The sequence below is a fragment of the Dipodomys ordii genome, unplaced genomic scaffold (assembly GCF_000151885.1).
Source record: "Dipodomys ordii isolate 6190 unplaced genomic scaffold, Dord_2.0 Scaffold31, whole genome shotgun sequence".
Lineage (NCBI taxonomy): Eukaryota > Metazoa > Chordata > Mammalia > Rodentia > Heteromyidae > Dipodomys > Dipodomys ordii.
Genome location: NW_012267247.1, coordinates 7,773,298 through 7,792,443, shown reverse-complemented (window position 1 = coordinate 7,792,443; position 19,146 = coordinate 7,773,298). Strand labels below are relative to the sequence as shown.

Sequence of the window (19,146 nt, the reverse complement as noted above, 5' to 3'; positions counted from 1 at the left end):
TTCCTTTTACATAAATTAAACAGAAACAAACTGATACGGAGTTGGCCTTTCAGCCTCCTTCACCCAAGTTAGGGAGGTTAAGTCTACATTTCCACCACTGAGCACAATACAAATATTCTTTACTTCCGGAGATACTGTTTGAAAATTCTGAGAAAGCACAGCAGCTACTCCAACACCAGCAGTAGGTTCAATGAGGAGTTTCATTCTCTCCCATACCAACTGGGTTGCAAACTGTTGGTAAGAAGGGAGTAAGGATTAGTACAAGAGGAGAAAGGAGAGGAATCTAGTAGTTTTTTGTTTGTTTGTTTGTTTGTTGTCATTTGTGGGGCCTGAACCCTGGACCTGGGCGTTGTCCCTCAGCTCGAACACCCTACCACTTGCCACTTCTGGCTTTTTCTGCTTTATGTGGTGCTGACGAATCGAACCCAGGGCCTCACGCATGCAACGCAAGTACTCTACCACTGAGCTACCTTCCCAGCCCCAGTTTATAGATTCTAAAAGCAGATGAGGATACTACTCAGTCTGAATTTTTTTTTTCTCTCTTTTTTTATGCATGTGTATGGTATATGAGACTGGGGTTTGATCTTGCTTTTGTTTGGCAAGTGCCCTTCCACTTAAGCTATACCTGAAGACTCCTGGTCTGAATTTTCTTATTGCTATGTACAAATAGAAACTTTCAAACTTAACTAACTGCTACTATTGAAAAGTTTATCACAAAACAGGTCATTAAATCAACTAGCTAAGTCCCTATGGGTCAATTGCAATTCATCATAGAAGTTGCCCTATTTTCCTATTGGAGGCTCACCTTAATTTCATCCTCTGTGACAATGAAGACATCATCCACAAGGTCCCTTATTATGGGCCAGGTGTTTAAGCCAATACTGGATTTGACACCATCTGCTATGGTTTCTGGAGGGTGAAGATTGGGGGTCAGTTCCCCTTTCAGTTTAGACTGATAGCAGTCATCTGCGTTCAAGGGTTCAGCCGCATATACCTTCACATTAGGTTTCAGAGCCTGGAAAGAGGAATATATGTCTGATATTGGCCTGTAGTTGCTTGGACCATTGGCTGGGAAGGGTATATACTGCTGTAGGCAGTAGGCTGATAAGTGGGGTCTGGGAAAGGACTGAGGGTGCTGTTCCTCAGTCTCTGTTGTTTTTGTTTTGTGCTGTAAGATTATCACAATGGCAGGCAAAGAGGAGCTTTCCATATACAATTTAAAGAGATGATGGTAATGATGCACTATGATGTAAATAAATCTGTTCCTAATGCATGAAGTTTTTGAGAAGCTGTTTTCTCACCTTAATTGTAATTGCAATTCCAGCAGCCATTCCTCCTCCCCCTACAGGTACCACCAGTGCATCCACCAAGGGAACCTAGGGTAAAAATACAAAGGTCTCTTAGTAAGCAGTTTTGTATTTATATATAAAATAACTAGGAATGTGGCTTAGTGGTAGAGTGCTTGCCCTGCATGCATGAAGCCCTGTGTTTGATTCCTCAGTACCACATATACAGAAAGAGCTGGAAGTGGTGCTTGAGCAAAAAGCTCAGGGACAGTGCTCAGGCCCTGAGCTCAAGCCCCAGGACTGGCAAAAAAAATAAAATAACTGAATCTCTGGACAAACTACCAGTAGCTAAACAGGAAAAATTAATTAGGTTGTGTTACCTGATTTAGCACTTCCAGGGCAATTGTCCCTTGCCCAGCTATCACTGCAGGCTCCTGGTTAGGGTGTACCATGATACCTTCTGTTTCTTCCATGAGTCTTTTTGTAACCTTTTCCCTAGACTGAAACAGCACATTAAATTAATTTACTTGACTTGAATTTAATACAGTTCCCAAAACAATTTAGGTTTGTTTTTTTTGGGGGGGTCCAGTCGTGGGGCCTGAACTCTGGTCCTGGGCGCTGTCCCTCAGCTCTTCAGCTCAAGGCTAGCACTCTTCCACTTGAGCCACAGTGCCACTTCTGGCTTTTTTCTTATGTGGTGCTGAGGAATCAAACTCAGGGCCTCGAGCATGCAAGGCAAATGCTCTACCACTGAGCCACTTTCCCAGCCCGTTTTTTTTTTTTTTTTTTTAAGGGGCGTAAGGTAAGTCATGGGGCTTGATCTCCCGGCCTGGATGTTATCACTAAGCTCCTTTGCTCAAGGCTGACCTTCTGTCACCTTGAGCCACAGCTCCACTTCTAGTTTTTGAGTAGTTAATTGAGATAAGTCTCACTGGGACTTTTCTGCCTGGACTAAAGATCCTTAGATCTTAGTCTCCTGAGTAGCTAGGATTATAGGCATGAGCCACTGTACTTGGGCATTTGATTTAGTATTCAACTCTTATTGACACTTTTTTTTTTTTTGGTCGGTCATGTGGCTTGAACTCTGGGCTTGAGTGCTTTCCCTGCTCTTCAGCTCAAGGTGAGCACTCTACTGCTTGAGCCACAGAGGTACTTCCGGTTTTCTAGTGGTTTATTGGAGAAAAGAGTCTCATGGCCTTTCCTGCCTGGTCTGGCTTTGAACCGTGATCCTCTGATCTCAGCTTCCTGAGTAGGTAGGATTACAGGCATGAGCCACCGGTTCCTGGCTTGACCCTTAACTATTTTTCACATTTTGTTCAGTGGGGATAATTATAGCAGTGAGCAGAATCCCTGTCCCCCACCCCCAAGTTAAATTCTTCGTTTTGTTTTTGTTTTTTTTGCTGGTTCTGGGGGCTTGAACTCAGGGCCTGGGCTTTGTCCCTGAGCTGCTTTGTGCCCAAGACTAGCAAGGAGTTATATTCTTAGGAATTAGATATAAGTAAATGTATGGTCTGTTCAAGTACTGATGATAAAATGACAAATTACAGTTGAATAAGTGCTATTGGTATATAGAAGAAAATTCCAAGGAAGTGACAGTACTAAGTACAAAGACAAGGTTGGCAGTGGTCTTTGAGGACCTGCTAAGAAGTTAGTGAATAGAGTAATGTTAGGAGATTAAATAAGTATTGGCCACTTCAAGACGTTGATTTTTTTTTTCCAGTCCTGGGGCTTGAACTCATGGCCTGGGCACAATCCCTGAGCTGCTTTTTGCTCAAGGCTAGCACTCTTACCACTTGAGCCACAGTGCCATTTCCAGCTTTTTCTGTTTATGTGGTGCTGAGGAATTGAACCCAGGGCTTCATGCATGCCAGGCAAACACTTTACCTACATTCCTAGTTATTTTATATATAAATACAAAACTGCTTACTAAGAATCTTGATGATTCTAAGAATTGTAGTTAGCAGGGCAAGTAATTCAGTGTTGGAGTGATTGTTTAGTATACCACAAGGCTAAGCATTCCAGCCCCACCAATGAAAGACAAAATTTTAGGCCAAGTACTGATGGCGTAGCTGTTCAGGAGGCTGAGATCTGAAGATTGAAGTTCAAAGTTCAAAGCCAGCCTAGACAGGAAAGTCTGTGAGACTCTTATCTATAATTGTGAGACTTTAATTAAACACCAAAAAGCTGGAAGTGGAACTGTGGCTGAAGTGGGAGAGGGCTAGCCTTGAGCCAAAGAAGTTCAAGGACAATGCCCAGTCCCTGAGTTCAAGCACCAGGTTTGGCATACACAAACAAAAAGTCAGGGTTGGGAAGTGACTCATGCATGAAGCCCTGGGTTCAATTCCTCAGCACCACATAAACAGAAAAAGCCGAAAGTGGTGCTGTGGCTCAAGTGGTAGAGTGCTAGCCTTGAGCTGAAGAGCTATGGGACAGTGCCAAGGCCCAGAGTTCAAGCCCCACAACTGACAAAGCAACAACTCCAAACCAAAGGTAAGGAACTATGGAAGAATTTAGGTTGGTGAGAAGAAACAAGTTCTAAGTTAACTAAATAGCCCTGTTTGCTCTGGAAAGTTTCTTTTTGCTTATGTGGTGCTGGGGAATCGAACCTAGGGCCTCATGCATGCAAGGCAAGTACTCTACCACTGAGCCACCTTCCCAGCCCCTGCTCTGGAAACTACAGGGATAAAGATAGTAGCAGAGACCAGTTAATTTACCTGAATCTAGGAGAGACTTGATGTTGATTGGATCATGGTGGTGTGGTAGAGGTTGTTAAAGGACAGATTTTGATGCTGGATATAAAAGGGTTGTCAATTTTTTCCCCCCAAGATTTTTGCTAGAACAATTATCAGTGTTGCCATTTTCTACATTGAGAAAGACTAGAAAAGGGGATAACTGGAGAGTAAGAGCAGAGTTTGGTGCTGGAGATGCCTCATAATACATTCAAGTAGGAATGTAGCTGTTGAATGCAAGTCTGAAATTAAGGGTAGATAGGGTACAAAGTTGCAGGAGACTGATGGTTCATGCCTATAATCCTAGCTATTCAGCCTCCTCAGGATCAAGGTTTGAAGCCAGCCTGGTAAGACAAATCTGAGAGACTTGTATCTTCAGTTAACCAGCAGCAAAGAAAACAAGGTGGCTCAAGTGAAGGGTGCCAGCTTTGAGTGAAGAAGGTAAACAAGAGCATGAGGCCTTGAGTTCAAGCACTAGTACTACCACCAGAAAAAGCAAAATGTTTTTAACAGACTGATTATATCATCTGAGTAAGTACAAATGGAGAAAAGCTTAGGCAGTATAACAGATGAAGAGGAAATAAAGGATCCAGAGAAAACATCCAGGAAGGTAGGAAGAGCAGTTCGGTTGGTTAAGTGAGGTTGTTAAGGTGGTACTGAGCACTGCTTTCTTCTTACCTCATCACTAGGTTCACTGTACACTATAGAGGCTCCATAGGCTTGTATTGCCAGTTTTTTACAGTTGGGAGCTGTTTGGGGCACCACAATATAAGCAGGAATCCCTGGGAAGAGAAAAGCAATTCAGTCAGAATTTAGGATAAATCGTTAATATTCATTTTGCTGTAGTCTCATGAGGACACATTGTCCACGAGATATGGGATACTTTCCACTCCTGATAATCTTACCCAGTACCCTGAGAAATTAATTCAAGTACCTTCCAGTTTGGCAGCATAGGTGAGAGCCTGACCATGGTTTCCACTGCTGTGAGTAACAACAGCCTTGGGCTTCCCCTCTAAAGTGGATGAAATTAAGACTTTGATAGCATTAAGGGCACCACGAATCTGGAAAAGAAGGATGGTAAATCCACGTATAGTTGTGTATCATTGAACAAAAGGGGTATATTCTGAGAAAAGCATCCAAAGGTGGTTGTAGAAGCAAACAGCCTGCTCTACATCTATTGTACCCAGTATGACTGTTCTCAGGCTGCCAACCTGGACAGCATGTTAACTATCAATCAGTACTGGAGGCAAAAAAAAAAAAAAAAAAACCAGTAAAAATGAGGTATTAAGGATAAAAAAATTATATATTTGGGCTGGGAAGGTGGCTCAGTAGTAGAGTGCTTGCTTTGCATTCATGAGGCTTTGGGTTCGATTCCTCAGCACCACATAAGCAAAAGAGAAAAAAGCCGGAAGTGGCTCTGTGGCTCAAGTGGTAGAGCACTAGCCTTGAGCTGAAGAGCTGAGGAACAGTGCCCAGGCCCAGAGTTCAGACCCCACAATGGACAAAAGAAAAAAAAATACACACACACACATATATAGATAAATATATACACACATTTATATAGAATATTTACTATGAGTGTAGCTTACAGAACTCGAAATTACTTTCAGTGTCTAATGAGTCAGGAATATTAGGGACTACTTTGTACCTCATAAACACCGTACAGCTAAGTTATACTAAATTATTTTTTTCTTAGAACTATTTTTTCAGCCAGGCACCTGTGGCTCATGTATGTAATCCTAGTAACTCAGGAGGCTGAGATCTTAGGATCACAATTCAAAGCCAACCTCGGGCTTGATTTCAAATGTGTGTGTGTGTGTGTAGCACATTGTATAAAGGGTTTTTTTTAATTGTAAAGCTGATACACAGAGGGGTAATAGTTACATAAGTTAGGTAATGAGTATATTTCTTTTTGAACAGTGTCATCCTCCTTCATTTTCTCCCAGTTTTTTTTCCTCCCCACCTATATAAAGGGTTTCATTGTGACATTCTCATTTATTCATAAAATGTAGCCATCAACTTTATCCCCTTTACCACTCCTGTATACATATTCACATCTTAAGAGTAATTTCACAACAGCTTTTATTTTTACATAAGCATACAAAGCACTTCAAGTACAGTCACACCTCACCCTTTTTCCTCCTGTGTAACTTTTTCACTTTATGAACTTTTTACTTAAAAAAATCTTGAGCCTGACACCAGTTGCTCACATCTGTATTTCTAGCTACTAAGGAGTCTGAGGTCTGAGGATCATAGTTCAAAGCCAGCCCGGGCAGGAAAGGCCATGAGACTCTTTTTTTTATTTTTGGGTCCGGTCGTGGGGCCTGAACTCTGGGCCTGGACGCTGTGCCTCAGCTCTTCAGCTCAAGGCTAACGCTCTACCACTTGAGCCACAGTGCTGAGGAATCAGAACCCAGGGCCTCAGGCATGCAAGGCAAGCGCTCTGCCACTGAGCCACCTTCCCAGCCCCAGGCCATGAGACTCTTATCTCCAATAAACCACCCACCAGAAAACCAGAAGTGGTGCTGTAGCTCAAGTGGTAAAGTGCTAGCCTTGAGCTGAAGAGCTGAGGGACAGCGCCCAGGCCCAGAGTTCAAATCCCACGAATGACCCCCCCCCCAAAAAAAAAAATCTTGTTGTTTTTTTTTTTTGGTCGGCCGTGGGGCTTGAACTCTGGGCCTGGGCGCTGTCCCTCAGCCCTTCAGCTCAAGGCGAGCGCTCTACCACTTGAGCTACAGCGCCACTTCCCCCCAAAAAAAATCTTGGTTCACAATTATTACCCAGGAGGTTGAGACTTGGATTACAGTTTGAAGCTATCCTGTGCAGAAAAGTCCTCACAACTCCATATTCAATTAGCAAGATGCTGGGCTGGAAGGGCAAACTCAAGTGGTAGGGAGCAAACTGAGCAAGCATGTGGCCCCTGAGTTCACCCCAGCAAAAATTGAATACAGCAACCACACAGGCCTTGAGTTCAAGCCCTACTACTGGTGAATCAGTGGGGTAAAAAAATGCAGGCTGGGTGTGTGGCTTAACTGGTAGTGTTTGCCTTAAGTTGAGTAAGGACCTGGGTTCAAAAACATACAAGCTTTCAGACTAGTGACTAGAAAGGGTGAGTACTTGCAGTTGAAGAACTACCAGTTATTAGGCAATAATACCTGCCATCAACAATGCTAAATATAGCTTTCTGACTGAAAGGATGAGTGTGTGTGGAGAACAGGGACTTAAAACTCAGGGCAGAGGCTGGGAAGGTGGCTCAGTGGTAGAGCGCTTGCCTTGCATGCATGAGGCCCTGGGTTCGATTCCTCAGTACCACATAAGCAGGAAAAGCCAGAAGTGGCACTGTGGCTCAAGTGATAGAGTGCTAGCCTTGAGCTGAAGAGCTGGAGGGACAGCACCCAGGCCCAGAGTTTAGGCCCCACAACCAACAACAAAAAATAAGCAGTGTAGTCAGGTGGGCCACTCCCCCCCTCCCCGCCAAACATAGCTCCCCCATAAGGATAATTTATTATTTATTTTTGCCAGTCCTGGGGCTTGAACTCAGTGCCTTGGCATTGTTCCTGAGTTTCTTTTGCTCCAGGCTAGCACTCTGCTTCATGAGCCACAGTACCACTTCGGGCTTTTTCGGTTTATGTGGTACTGAGGAATTAAACCCAGGATTTCATGCATTCTAAGCAAGTACTATACCTCTAAGCTACATGTCCAGCCCCTAATTTTAAATTTTAATTTTTGGGGGGGTCATGGGGCTTGAGCTCTGGGCCTGGGCACTGTCTCTCAGCTCTTCAGCTCAAGCCAAGCCCTCTACCACTTGAGCCACAGCACCCCTTTGGTTTTGAGGGGTTTATTGGAGATAAGAGTCTCATGGAGGGCTGGGAAGGTGGCTCAGTGATAGAGCACTTGCCTTGCATGCATGAGGCCCTGGGTTCAATTCCTCAGCACCACATAAGCAGAAAAAGCCAGAAGTAGCTCTGTGGCTCAAGTGGTAGAGCACTAGCCTTGAGCTGAAGAGCTGAGGGACAGCACCCAGGTCCAGAGTTGAGGCCCCCAATAAAACAAAAAAAAAGAGTCTCATGGACTTTCCTGCCTGGGTTGGCTTTGAACCCTGTTTCTCAGATCTCAGCCTCCTGAGTAGCTAGGATTACAGGCGTGAGCCACTGGTGCCTGGCTAATTTTTAATTTTTTATTGCCAGTCCTGGGGCTTGAACTCTGGGTCTAGCCTCTGTCCCTGAACTTCTTTTGCTCAAGGCTAATGCTCTACCATTTGAGCCACAGCACCACTTCTACTTTTTCTGAGTAGTTCATGGGAGATGTGTTTCCTAGACTTTCCTGCCTGGGCTGGCTTCCAATCCTGATCCTCAGATCACGGTCCTCAGCCTCCTGATTAGCTGGGATTATAAGTGTGAGCCATTGGTGACTGGCTATCAGGGTAATTTTTACATCATATTAAAGTGGCTTGCTGGGCACTGGTGGCTCACACCTGTAATCTTAGCTACTCAGGAGGCTGAGATCTGAGGATCACAGTTCAAAGCCAGCGTGGGCAGGAAAGTCCGTGAGACTCTAATCTCTAATAAATCACTAGAAAACCAGAAGTAGTGCTGTAGCTCAAGCGGTAGAGCGCTTGAGAGCGCTTGTTTTGAGCTGAAGGGCACAGGGACAGCGCCTAAGCCCAGAGTTCAAACCCCACGACTGACAAAAAAAAGTGGCTTCTCAGCTGGACTCTGGTAGCCCATGCCTAAAATTTTATTTCTAAATAACCACTAAAAAGCCAAGAAGTGGAGCTGTGGCTCAAGGGGTATCAGAGACAGCACCCAGGCCCTGTGTTTAAGCCCTAAGACCAGCACAAAACAAGTGTCTAATCAACACTATGATGTTAGGTTAACAGGACTAGAACAATTTTTTTTCTTCAACCTTTTTGTCCAACTGCAAAAAAAGGTTTTAATTCTACCTACCGTATTAAGTGGTCAAGAACATCAAATACATTTATATGTTGAAGGGGTTTGGAAACACACATGATACACTAACAAGAAGGGTCTTTACCTTAAATGATCCAGTTTTCTGGAAGAGTTCACATTTGAAGAAAAGATTGCGCCCTGCAACTTGATTCAAAATTGAGCTTGTTAGCACTGGTGTGAGGTGGATATAATCTTGAATGTTGACATGAGCTTTTTGAACATCATCAAAGGAGATGCAGTATTGAGCACACATGGTTCTGAAACCCAGGAATAAGAATGGGGTCAAATCTGAGACAATCTGTTTGTTGAAAAATACATAACACAGGAAAATAGACCTATGTGGAACTGTGCCCATACTAAAATGCCAAAAATTTGTGTACACTGTAGGACTTGGTTTGAAGAAAATTTTCTGGTATTTTTGGAAGCTAAAGCTCACTCTTCCACTTATACCATTCATGTCTTGTCATTGCCACTGGTTTACATTTTAGTCATTGTGAAGTTGTTTGGATGAACTAAGTTTACAATCTGCTGTAATACATTTATTACTATTTGTATGTGTGAAAGACAGTCTCACTATGTGTCTAGACTGAGCTCAAAACTGGGCTTGCCGGGTGCCAGTGGCTCATACCTGTAATCCTAGCTACTTAGGAGGCTGAGATCTGAGGATCACGGTTCAAAGCCAGCCTGGGCAGGAAAGTCTGTGAGACTCTTATCTCCAATAAACCACTAGAAAACTGGAAGTGGCACTGTGGCTCAAGCAGTAGAGCACTGGCCTTGAGCTGAAGAGCTGAGGGACAGCGCCCACGCCCTCAGTTCAAGCCCCATGACCAAAAAACAAACAAACAAAAAACTGGGCTCAAGGGAATCTTCCTGTTTTATCCTGAGACCGGGAAGTGGTACCCCAGACTCCCAGGTATTAGGGCTATAGGCATGCATCATTGTGCCTGGCCTATGTTTTTTGTTTTGTCGGTCATGGGGCTTTCTCAAAACAACCACTAAGCCAGGCACTGGTGGCTCATACTTGTAATCCTAGATACTAGGGAGGCTGAGATAGAGGGAGAATCGTGATTTGAAGCCAGCCAGGGTAGAAAAATCTGAGAAATTTATCTCTAACCAGCAAAAAGCTGGTAGTGGCCCAAGTGATAGAGCACCATCTGTGTGCAGTAAAACCAAGGAAGATACTGAGTTTCTAAGTTCAAGCCCCTGTACTGGCGTGTGTGTATGCGTGAGTGCGTGCATGCACGCACACACACACATATTCACACACAAGTTCTTGATTACTCAAAATTTTATTGGCTTCTCTCACAGATTAATTCTTCCATGTGAATTCCTTTAGCAAAACTTACTGTAAAATGTATAAATTAAAATAATTGATATTGAGCAACATTCGAGTCTCATGCAGTGCCTGGAATTCAAGCCCCAATATCAGCAACCTTCCTAAAAATAAAACAGTCTTCCCATGAAGATGAACATTTTTTAATTTAGTAAACCTTTTTGTATAATTCTCCGTATCAGTCGCTGGGAATGTGGCTTAGTGGTAGAGTGCTTGCCTAGCATGCATGAAGCCCTGGGTTTGATTCCTCAGTACCACATAACTGAAGAAGCTCATGACAGTGCCCAGCCCCTGAGTTCAAGCCCCAGGACTAGCAAAAAAAAAAAAAAAGAATTCTCAGTATCATTTTCATTGCTGGAAATGGACTTCAGGAGATTAAGCAACACTTAGCCTCAGCTTTTGTTTTTGTTTTAGTACTGGCATTTGAACTCAGGGCTGCACTTTCATTTAGCTTTTTATTCTAAGGCTAGCACTCTATTACTTGAGCCATACTTCTACTTCCAGCTTTTGGCTGGTTAATTGGAGATACGGTTTATGGACTTTCTGCCTGGGCTGGCTATGAACTGGGATCCTCAGATCTCAGCCTCGTCATTAGGTATAGGTATGAACCACCAATGCCTGGCTCTGCTGTTTCATAACTGAATTTCCTTTAAATTTTTTTCATAGCTTCAGATAGGATTTAATGTACTTGGCTAAAATAATTATCTTGAAGATTTTCTTGGTTTTCAATTCTCAGGTTTCTCTTTTATTGTATTTATTTTCAGCCTCCAGGGGAATTGAGGAGCTCCACCAGCTTAAAAACAAAATAAAAGCATTTAGTCCCATTCAGTTTTTCTTTTCTTTTTTGAGGTAGGGTCTTGATGTGTAGCTCTGGCAACTGTGAACTCAGCCTTCTCCTATTACTGTTTTCCATGTTTAGTGACTCTTAATTATCTTGGGTCACCTACTGACATCTGAACCAGTAACTGTGGCTCAACTGAAAGAAAGTATAGTTCTCCTGACCTTTTATTTCCTTTATTTTTTGTAGTGCTAGGAATTGAACTGTGGGCTTCATGAATGCTAGGCAAGTGCTCTATATCCTAGCTCTCCTTACTCCCTTTTTTTGTGCCAGACTTGAGGCTAGAACTCTGGGTCTAGGCACTGTCCCTGAGCTGCTTTTGCTCAAGGAAGGCTAGCTCTCTACTACTTGAGTCAGAGCATCACTTCTGGCCTTTTCTGAGTAGTTTACTGGAGATAAGTGTGTCACGGACTTTTCTGCCTGGGCTAATTTCGAACTATGATCTTCAGATCTCAGCCACCTGAGGAGCTAGGATTACAAGCATGAGCCATCAGCATCTGGTTTCCTTACCCTTTTAAAGAAAATAATTATACTAGCTTCAAATAATTTGTCTTTGCCTTATAAACAGCTGAAAACTTTTTCAGTGACCTTATTGGTTTCTGTAAATTTGTCACACCGTATGCTTTCATTATATTTGAACAATTTAAAATTTCAAGTTAGTTTAAAGTTGTACATATTAACATTACAAAAGATGGGGCTGGGAATGTGGCTCAGTGGTAAGAGTGCTTGCCTTGCATGCATGATGCCCTGGGTTCAATTCCTCAGCACTACATAAGCAGAAAAAGCCAGAAGTGGCAATATGGCTCAAGTGGTAGAGTGCTAGCCTTGAGTTGAACAGCTGAGGGACAGTGCCCAGACCCAGAGTTCAGGCTCCAAGACTGGCAAGTGGAAGTTAGGCACACTATCAAGTGATACTGTGCCATCACTGATGGAAACTGAAAGCAAGAAGCCCTGAGTTCAAGCCCAGGACTGATACACACACACACACACACAAAGTGATGGGAATTTGTAGCAGAGAATATTGAATAATTCAACCCCGCTCATTCAAATATTTCCCTTGAAAAAGAACACAATACTGTAGGTAAAGACTTTTTTTTTTTTTTTAAGTTGGTCATGCGGCTAGACCTCTGGGCCTGGGCACAGCTCTTCAGCTTAAGGCGAGCGTTCTACCACTTGAGCTACAGCACCACTTCTGGTTTTCTAGTGGTTTATTGGAGATAGGAGTCTCAGTCTTTCCTGCCCTGGCTGGCTTTGAACCTCAATCCTCAGATCTCAGCCTCCTTGAGTAGCTAGGATTACAGGTGTGAGCCACTGGTGCGCGGCTAGTAAAGCCATTTTTGGCCTAAAATACTTTATTCTTTTTTTTTTTTTTTTTGCTGGTCTTGGGGGCTAAACTCTGGGACTGGGTGCTGTCCCTCAGCTCTTCATCTTAAGGCTAGCCACAGCACCACTTCCGGCTTTTTCTGCTTATGTGGTACTGAGGAATCCAACCCAGGGCATCATGCATGCAAGGCAAGTACTCTACCACTGAGCCAACTTCCTAGCCCTGGCTTTGAACTTTTGATCTTCCTGCCTTCACCCCGAACTCTGGGATTACAAGTGTGTGCCATCAAGCCTTAGATTTTATATTTTTAGAAAATCAGTTTAGCTACGTTATGGTGAATGAAAAGGAAGGAGACTGTGGGCTGGGAAGGTGGCTCAGTGGGTAGAGTGCTTGCCTTGCATGCATGAGGCCCTGGGTTCAATTCCTCAGCACCACATTAGCAGAAAAAGCCAGAAGTGGCAATATGGCTCAAGTGGTAGAGTGCTAGCCTTGAGTTGAACAGCTGAGGGACAGTGCCCATACCCAGAGTTCAGGCTCCAAGACCAGCAAAGAAAAAAAAAAAAAGGAGACTAATGAAATGAAGGAGTGTACTTAAGGAAATCAGGACTGTATTTTGGTTAACATGAAGGATAAAAGAGGCTTAGATGGCATAAGCAAATTAAAAATAATTTATTTTGGAAACAGAAACCTAATTTTAGGAATGGATAAGAATTTGAAATTTTTCTAGAGAAGATACGCAAATGACTAACACACAGGAAAAATGTTCAAATTACGGAAATGCAAATCAAAATCACAAGACCTAGGTATTATCTTATACCATGAGATAGTTACAACAAACAACAAAAACCCACCCAGAAAATAAGTTGAAAAGATATTGAGAAATTAGAACCCTTATGTACGTTTAGTGAGGATATAAAATGGTAGAGCTATGGTAAATGCTATACTTCTTTCTCAAAAAAAAAAAAAAATCTGACATAGAACTATCATATGACCCAGCAGTTCTACTCCTGGAGGTAGCCCCAAGAGAATGTCTGGCTGGGAAGGTGGCTCAGTGGTAGAGTGCTTGCCTTGTATGCATGAGGCCCTGGGTTTGATTCCTCAGTACCACATAAGCAGAAAAAGCCAGAAGTAGTGCTGTGGCTCAAGCCAGAAGTAGTGCTATCACTTGAGCCACTCAAGTGATAGAGTGCTAGCCTTGAGCTGAAGAGCTGAGAGGGACAGCACCCAGGCCAAGTCAGGCCTCAGGACCGGCAAAAAAAAAAAAAAAGAAACCCAGGTGTCCATTAACAAAAGGATGAAATGCTTGCCGGGTGCCAGTGTCTCACGCCTGTAATCCTAGCTACTCAGGAGGCTGAGATCTGAGGATCGAGGTTCAAAGCCAGCTCAGGCAGGAAAGTCCGTGAAACTCTTATCTCCAATAAACCACCAGAAAACTGGAAGTGGTGCTGTGGCTCAAGTGGTACAGCACTAGCCTTGAGCTGAAGAGCTGAGGGACAGCGCTCAGGCCGAGTTTAAGCCCCACAACTGACAAAAATTAAAAGTATGAAATGCTGACACATGGTATAATAGGGATGAATGCTGAGGACACTATGCTAAATGAAGCCATTCAAAAAGGAGGCATACTGTTTGATTCTACTTATTTGAAATATCTAATGGAGCCAAGTTCATGGAAGAATAGTTGCCAGGGAATATATGGGTTAGAGGAATGGGGAGTTGTTTAATAGATCTGGTATTCTGATATTGACTGAACAACAGAAATATATTTAAAGAATCATACACTTAAAATGGTAAATTGGTAATTTTTTTTTTATCTCACACACACATACACAAAATAGATGTATTTTAGAGGTTGTAATAAGTTAGGCCTGGGTTGCAAGTGAGAGAAGTCCAATTTGAACTAGTTTAGACAAAAGAGGAGGGTGTCCAGATTTACTGGCTCATGGAAAATCCAAGGAAGAGTTAAACCACAGAATAGGGAGTTTCAGGAACAACAGGAACCAGGAACTGGATAGCTTCCAGGACTCTCAGTTCCTCACCTCTGCAGCTCTTTGCATGTTGGTATCTTTTTCATTGCAGACCAGCTGGTTCCATATGGCAGGGCATGTGGCTGCTGACAGCTTCTGTGTTTTACATTTTATGGCTTCCACAGTGGAGAGGGATTTTCTTTCTCAATTTCAGTTCAAAAAATTCTGGGTAAGAAATTCTGACTGTCCCATTTCGGCCCAGGACCAGTGGCCAAGGGTGTGAGGTTAGTTAAAAAAATACAAGTAAAGTGTTTACAGAAACATCAGTAACAGATCAGTAACAGAATGAGATCTGTAACATACTATCAATTACATACATTTAAAACAGATACATACGTAAAACATTATATATTATTTAAAGATACAACATATTCATGGACATATATCAAACACATTAGTCACTCACCTAAAGGGAGGAGATGGAACATGAGTGGAAATTGAAATAAAAAGCAAAATGATAAAATAAGAATGGCTTGTTGACTGTGAACAAAACAGTATAACTGTCTCATTTCTCTTCACCTGAGGGAAAATAACAGCAAAAGAAGGAATGATGAATGAAACAAAGAGAAAGAAGAAAACAATGTACTTTTGAGTGGGAAATTCAATGTAGAGGAGGAGCAGGGGAGATGGTATCAAGAGTAATTCTTCGGTTTTGTATTAGGTGGTAGTACAATTTTCTTTTTTTAAAAGAAGTTTTGTTATTTAGAACAGGCTGGCTTAGAACTCATAATCCTGACTCAGACTCTCAAGTGCTGGAGCACCACCAAGCCTAACTACTTTATTGAAATTTGAGACTAGTGAAGAAGGAAGAAAATGAGATTTGATGAGCTAAGTTTGAATTGCTTATATCTATCCTTTAAAAATTTATTATTAAAAAAAGTATTTTTTGCCAGACACGTATCTATTTTAGCATTGATTTATTTTTTTCTTGCCAGTCTTAGGCTTGAACTCAGGGCCTCAGCTGTCCCTGAGCTTTTTGGACTTAAGGCTAGCACTCTACCACTTGAGCCACAGCTACACTTCTGTCTTTTTAGTAGTTTATTGGAGATAAGAGTCTCATGGACTTTCCTGCTCAAGCTGGCTTTGAACCACGATCCTCAGATCTCAGTCTCTTGAGTACTAGGATTACAGGTGTGAGCCACCAATGCCTGGCTTAGCATTGATTTCTGAAAAAAACAGCTTTCACTTATCATGAACATTCCATTCGTTTTTCTTATTATTTTCTTTTTGGTTGTAAGTACTAGGGTCTGAAACCAGGCCTTTGTGCTTGCCAGGCAGGCACTCTTACATTTGAGCCATGTCTAGACCCTGTTTTACTTTTTTTTTTTTTTTTTGGGTCCGGTTGTGGGGCCTGAACTCTGGGCCTGGGCGCTGTCCCTCAGCTTTTCAGCTCAAGGCTAGCGCTCTACCACTTGAGCCACAGCACCACTTCCGGCTTTTTTCTTTTTGCTTATGTGGTGCTAAGGAATCGAACCCAGGGCCTCATGCATGCAAGCAAGTACTCTACCACTGAGCCACCTTCCCAGCCCTGCAATATTTTTGTCTTATATTTCTAAGTAAATCTCATGCTCTTTGTCTTTATTTCCTGAGATGAGGTCTCAGCTGCTTCAGTGGTTTGCACTACAGATATATGCCACTTTTTTTGGCTATTGAGTTAAAAAAAAATAAATGATGATAATTTCTTTTTCTTTTTTTTTTGTCGGTCATGGGTCTTGAACTCTGGGCCTGGGCGCTGTCCCTCAGCTCTTCAGCTCAAGGTGAGTGCTCTACCACTTGAGCTACAGCACCACTTCCGATAATTTCTTTTTCTTTTTCCTTTTTTTTTTTTTTTTTTGCCAGTCCTGGGGCTTGAACTCAGGGCCTGGGCACTGTCCCTGAGCTTTTTTTGCCCCAGGCTAGTACTCTACCACTTGAGCCACAGTGCCATTTCTATTTTTTTCTGTTTATGTGGTACTGAGGAATTGAACCCAGGGCTTCATGCATGCTAGGCAAGAATTCTTACCACTAAGCCACATTCCCAGACCCTGATTATAAATTCTTATTTGTAACTCTTCATTTCTAATTTTATTACTCAAAAATGTGACATACTTTTTTCCCCCCTTGTGCTGGTCAGGGCTTGAACTACTGGAGATAAAGAGACTCATGGGCTTTCTTGCCTGGGCTGGCTTCAAATCATTATCCTCAGATCTCAGCCTCCTAAGTAGCTAGGATTACAAGTGTGAGCCACTGATGCCTAACCAAAGTTTATAATTTTTATTTTTAGGAATTGAATTATTCTCTTACCCATTATCTAAATTTGCTTTTTTTTGTTTACAAATGTAAAACAAACAGTAGTATCCAAAACCTTGTCTATCATCAAATTCACTTTTTCCCAAAACTACTTTTTTATGTTTTCCACACCATTTTGATGTTACATAGATATTTACATATACAATAAAAGGTTTTTCTACATACAAGATAGTCATACTATCCATATTCTTCTGCAAATAACTTTAAGGAAAAGCATTTCGTAATACATCTGAATACTGTTCCATGCCAATACTTAAAAGGTATTTTAATTCTTTAAACTCAGAAGCCTTTCAGTGTAACACAGACCTAAATATGTTGATATTAAATTTCTTTTTCCAGTATTGGGGACTGAACTCAGCATAAGTCAGGCAAGCACTTTATCACTGACCTACATCTCTACCCATTTTAAATTACACTTTTAGATATATATATATATATATACACACACACACACATATATTTTTTGTTTTTGGTCAGTTGTGGGCCTGAACTCTGGACCTAGGCACTGTCCCTCAGCTCTTCAGCTCAAGGCTAGCATTCTACCACTTGAGCCACAGCATCACTTCCGGCTTTTTCTGCTTTTGTGGTGCTGAGGAATCAAACCCAGGGCCTCATGCATGAAAGGCAAACAAACACTCTACCATTGAGCCACCTTCCCAGTCCCTTAGATATTTTTGAGACTAAGTTTCCCAAGTTGGCCTTGAACTTATGATCCTCTGCTTCAGCCTCCTGTGTGCTGGGATCACTGGTGTGCACCACCATGCCTGGCTTTGATTAGTACATTTGCTCTGGCCACTGAAATCATTCTCTTTCTTTAGGACTGATGATTCATTGTACATTTATTGCCTAAACAAAAACTGTTGACTATTTGAGGGTTTAGAAGCCTTCTGTGAAGCTGGAAGAAGACAGCCTTAGGGGAGGGACTTTCCCCACATCATAGTTTTTACGAGGTTCGCAGTCAAAAAAGGCTAAAGTAACAGTCTTCTGGTCTAATTAAAAGTTCAAAGATGGCCGGGCACTGGTGGCTCATGCCTGTAATCCTAGCTACTCAGGAGGCTGAGATCTGAGGATCACAGTTCAAAGCTAGCCCCGGCAGGAAAGTCCATGAAACTCTTACCTCCAATAAACCACCAGAAAACCGGAAGTGGCGCTGTAGCTCAAAGTGGTAGAGCGCTCGCCTTGAGCTGAAGCCCGGGCCCAGAGTTCACGCCCCACGACCGACAAAAAAAAAAAAAAAAAAGTTCAAAGATGGAAAAAAAATAACATGAGATCTAGAGAAGGGCTTTTGTTTGTTTTTTTTAGAATCCACAGTGGTGCCAACATTATCACACAGCTTCTTCCATCTGTAAGAGCCAACCGTACTGAATATAGCATTTGAAAGTCAGGAGGTTGGGGGCTGGGAAAGGGTGTAAAAAAAGCCATGAAAAGACTTTGAGACCCTGATGCTATCCAACTATGTACGCTGGGCAAATTACTTATTCACTTCTCCTAGATTCAGATTCCTGATCTTAAAGCTGGAGTTGATATACTGGGCTCCGGTCGCTCAACGCGTGTAATCCTAGCTACTCAGGAGGCTGAGATCTGAGGAACGGGGTTCAAAGCCAGTCCGAGCAATAAAGTCTTCGAGACTATCGCCAACAGACCACCGGCCCTCCGCCCCCCCAAAAAAGGCCGGAAGTAGAGCCGAGGCTCAAGTGGTAGAGCGCTAGCTTTGAGCACAACAGCTCTGGGACAGCACCCAGGCCCTGAGTTCGAGCCCCAGTACCGTCCTCCCCCCCCCCAAAAAAAAGGTTGTTGATGATAATAATTACTTGACAAGATCTTTAAAGTCCCCAAACAAAACCCTGGGGCGTTAGTCCCCGGCCTGCGGCAGAAGACTCCGGCCTAAAATGACTGGAGAGGCCAGATCTGGGGTGGAGGGGTGGGGGAGGAGATGTCTCCGTCAACCCGAACCTCAGACCAGCAGCAGTGTGCTGGGTGGTCACCATAGCAGCGGCACAGGCAGCCTTCGCGTGAATGCCAGCCTGGCGAGCCAGGCCACCCGGGCCGCGCCGCATCTCACCTCGCCTCACCTCACCTGGCCCCCGCCGCTCGCTTCCACCACCAGGCACAGCGCACCTTCCCCCGCCTACACCTCTGCGCACGCGCAGCACCCTCTTCTCCCGCCCAACCCTTCGTCAACCTGCGTTCAGTGCTTTTCCTCCCAGTGCGGCCACCGTCGTTCGTGGAGGGCGGGCGAGAGGGGGCGGGGAAAAGGGTGGGAGTGGGTGAGCGCGCGCCGCCCGTCCGTCGTGGTTTCCTGGTTGCGCGCGGTGGTGGCGGAGTTGCTGCAGCCTGAGCAGCAGTCGCGAAGATGGCGGAGGGGTTGGAGCGT

General features: G+C 43.3%; 1 protein-coding gene across 7 annotated transcripts; it reads right to left on the bottom strand.

The window, feature by feature from the left end:
• Nucleotides 1-11: 11 nt before the first annotated feature.
• On the bottom strand, nt 12-18,913 carry Srr (serine racemase). Of its 7 annotated transcripts, XM_013016460.1 has the most exons (10): nt 18,850-18,901; nt 14,890-15,002; nt 14,496-14,666; nt 9,050-9,221; nt 4,950-5,076; nt 4,694-4,797; nt 1,667-1,786; nt 1,302-1,376; nt 806-1,015; nt 12-231 (listed from the first exon to the last, which is right to left on the bottom strand). In XM_013016460.1, the coding sequence occupies exons 3-10, from the start codon at nt 14,528-14,530 to the stop codon at nt 16-18; spliced, it is 1,059 nt and encodes a 352-aa protein (XP_012871914.1). In that variant the 5' UTR covers nt 14,531-14,666; nt 14,890-15,002; nt 18,850-18,901; the 3' UTR covers nt 12-15. The 7 variants fall into 7 exon arrangements, with proteins under 7 accessions (XP_012871914.1, XP_012871911.1, XP_012871916.1 ...); XM_013016457.1 differs by having other exon boundaries at nt 14,496-15,002; XM_013016462.1 differs by lacking the exon at nt 14,496-14,666 and having other exon boundaries at nt 18,850-18,895.
• Between the last annotated feature and the right edge of the window lie 233 nt (nt 18,914-19,146).

Coding starts and splice junctions, on each gene's coding strand:
- Srr (XM_013016457.1), bottom strand. CDS start 14,530: ATGAAAAAGATACCAACATGCAAAGAGCTGCAGAG. Junction 1,787..4,693: donor ACAGTGAACCTAGTGATGAG/GTAAGAAGAAAG, acceptor GTGCTGTTTCAG/TCTAGGGAAAAGGTTACAAA. Junction 1,377..1,666: donor CCCTGGAAGTGCTAAATCAG/GTAACACAACCT, acceptor TTTTTACCCTAG/GTTCCCTTGGTGGATGCACT.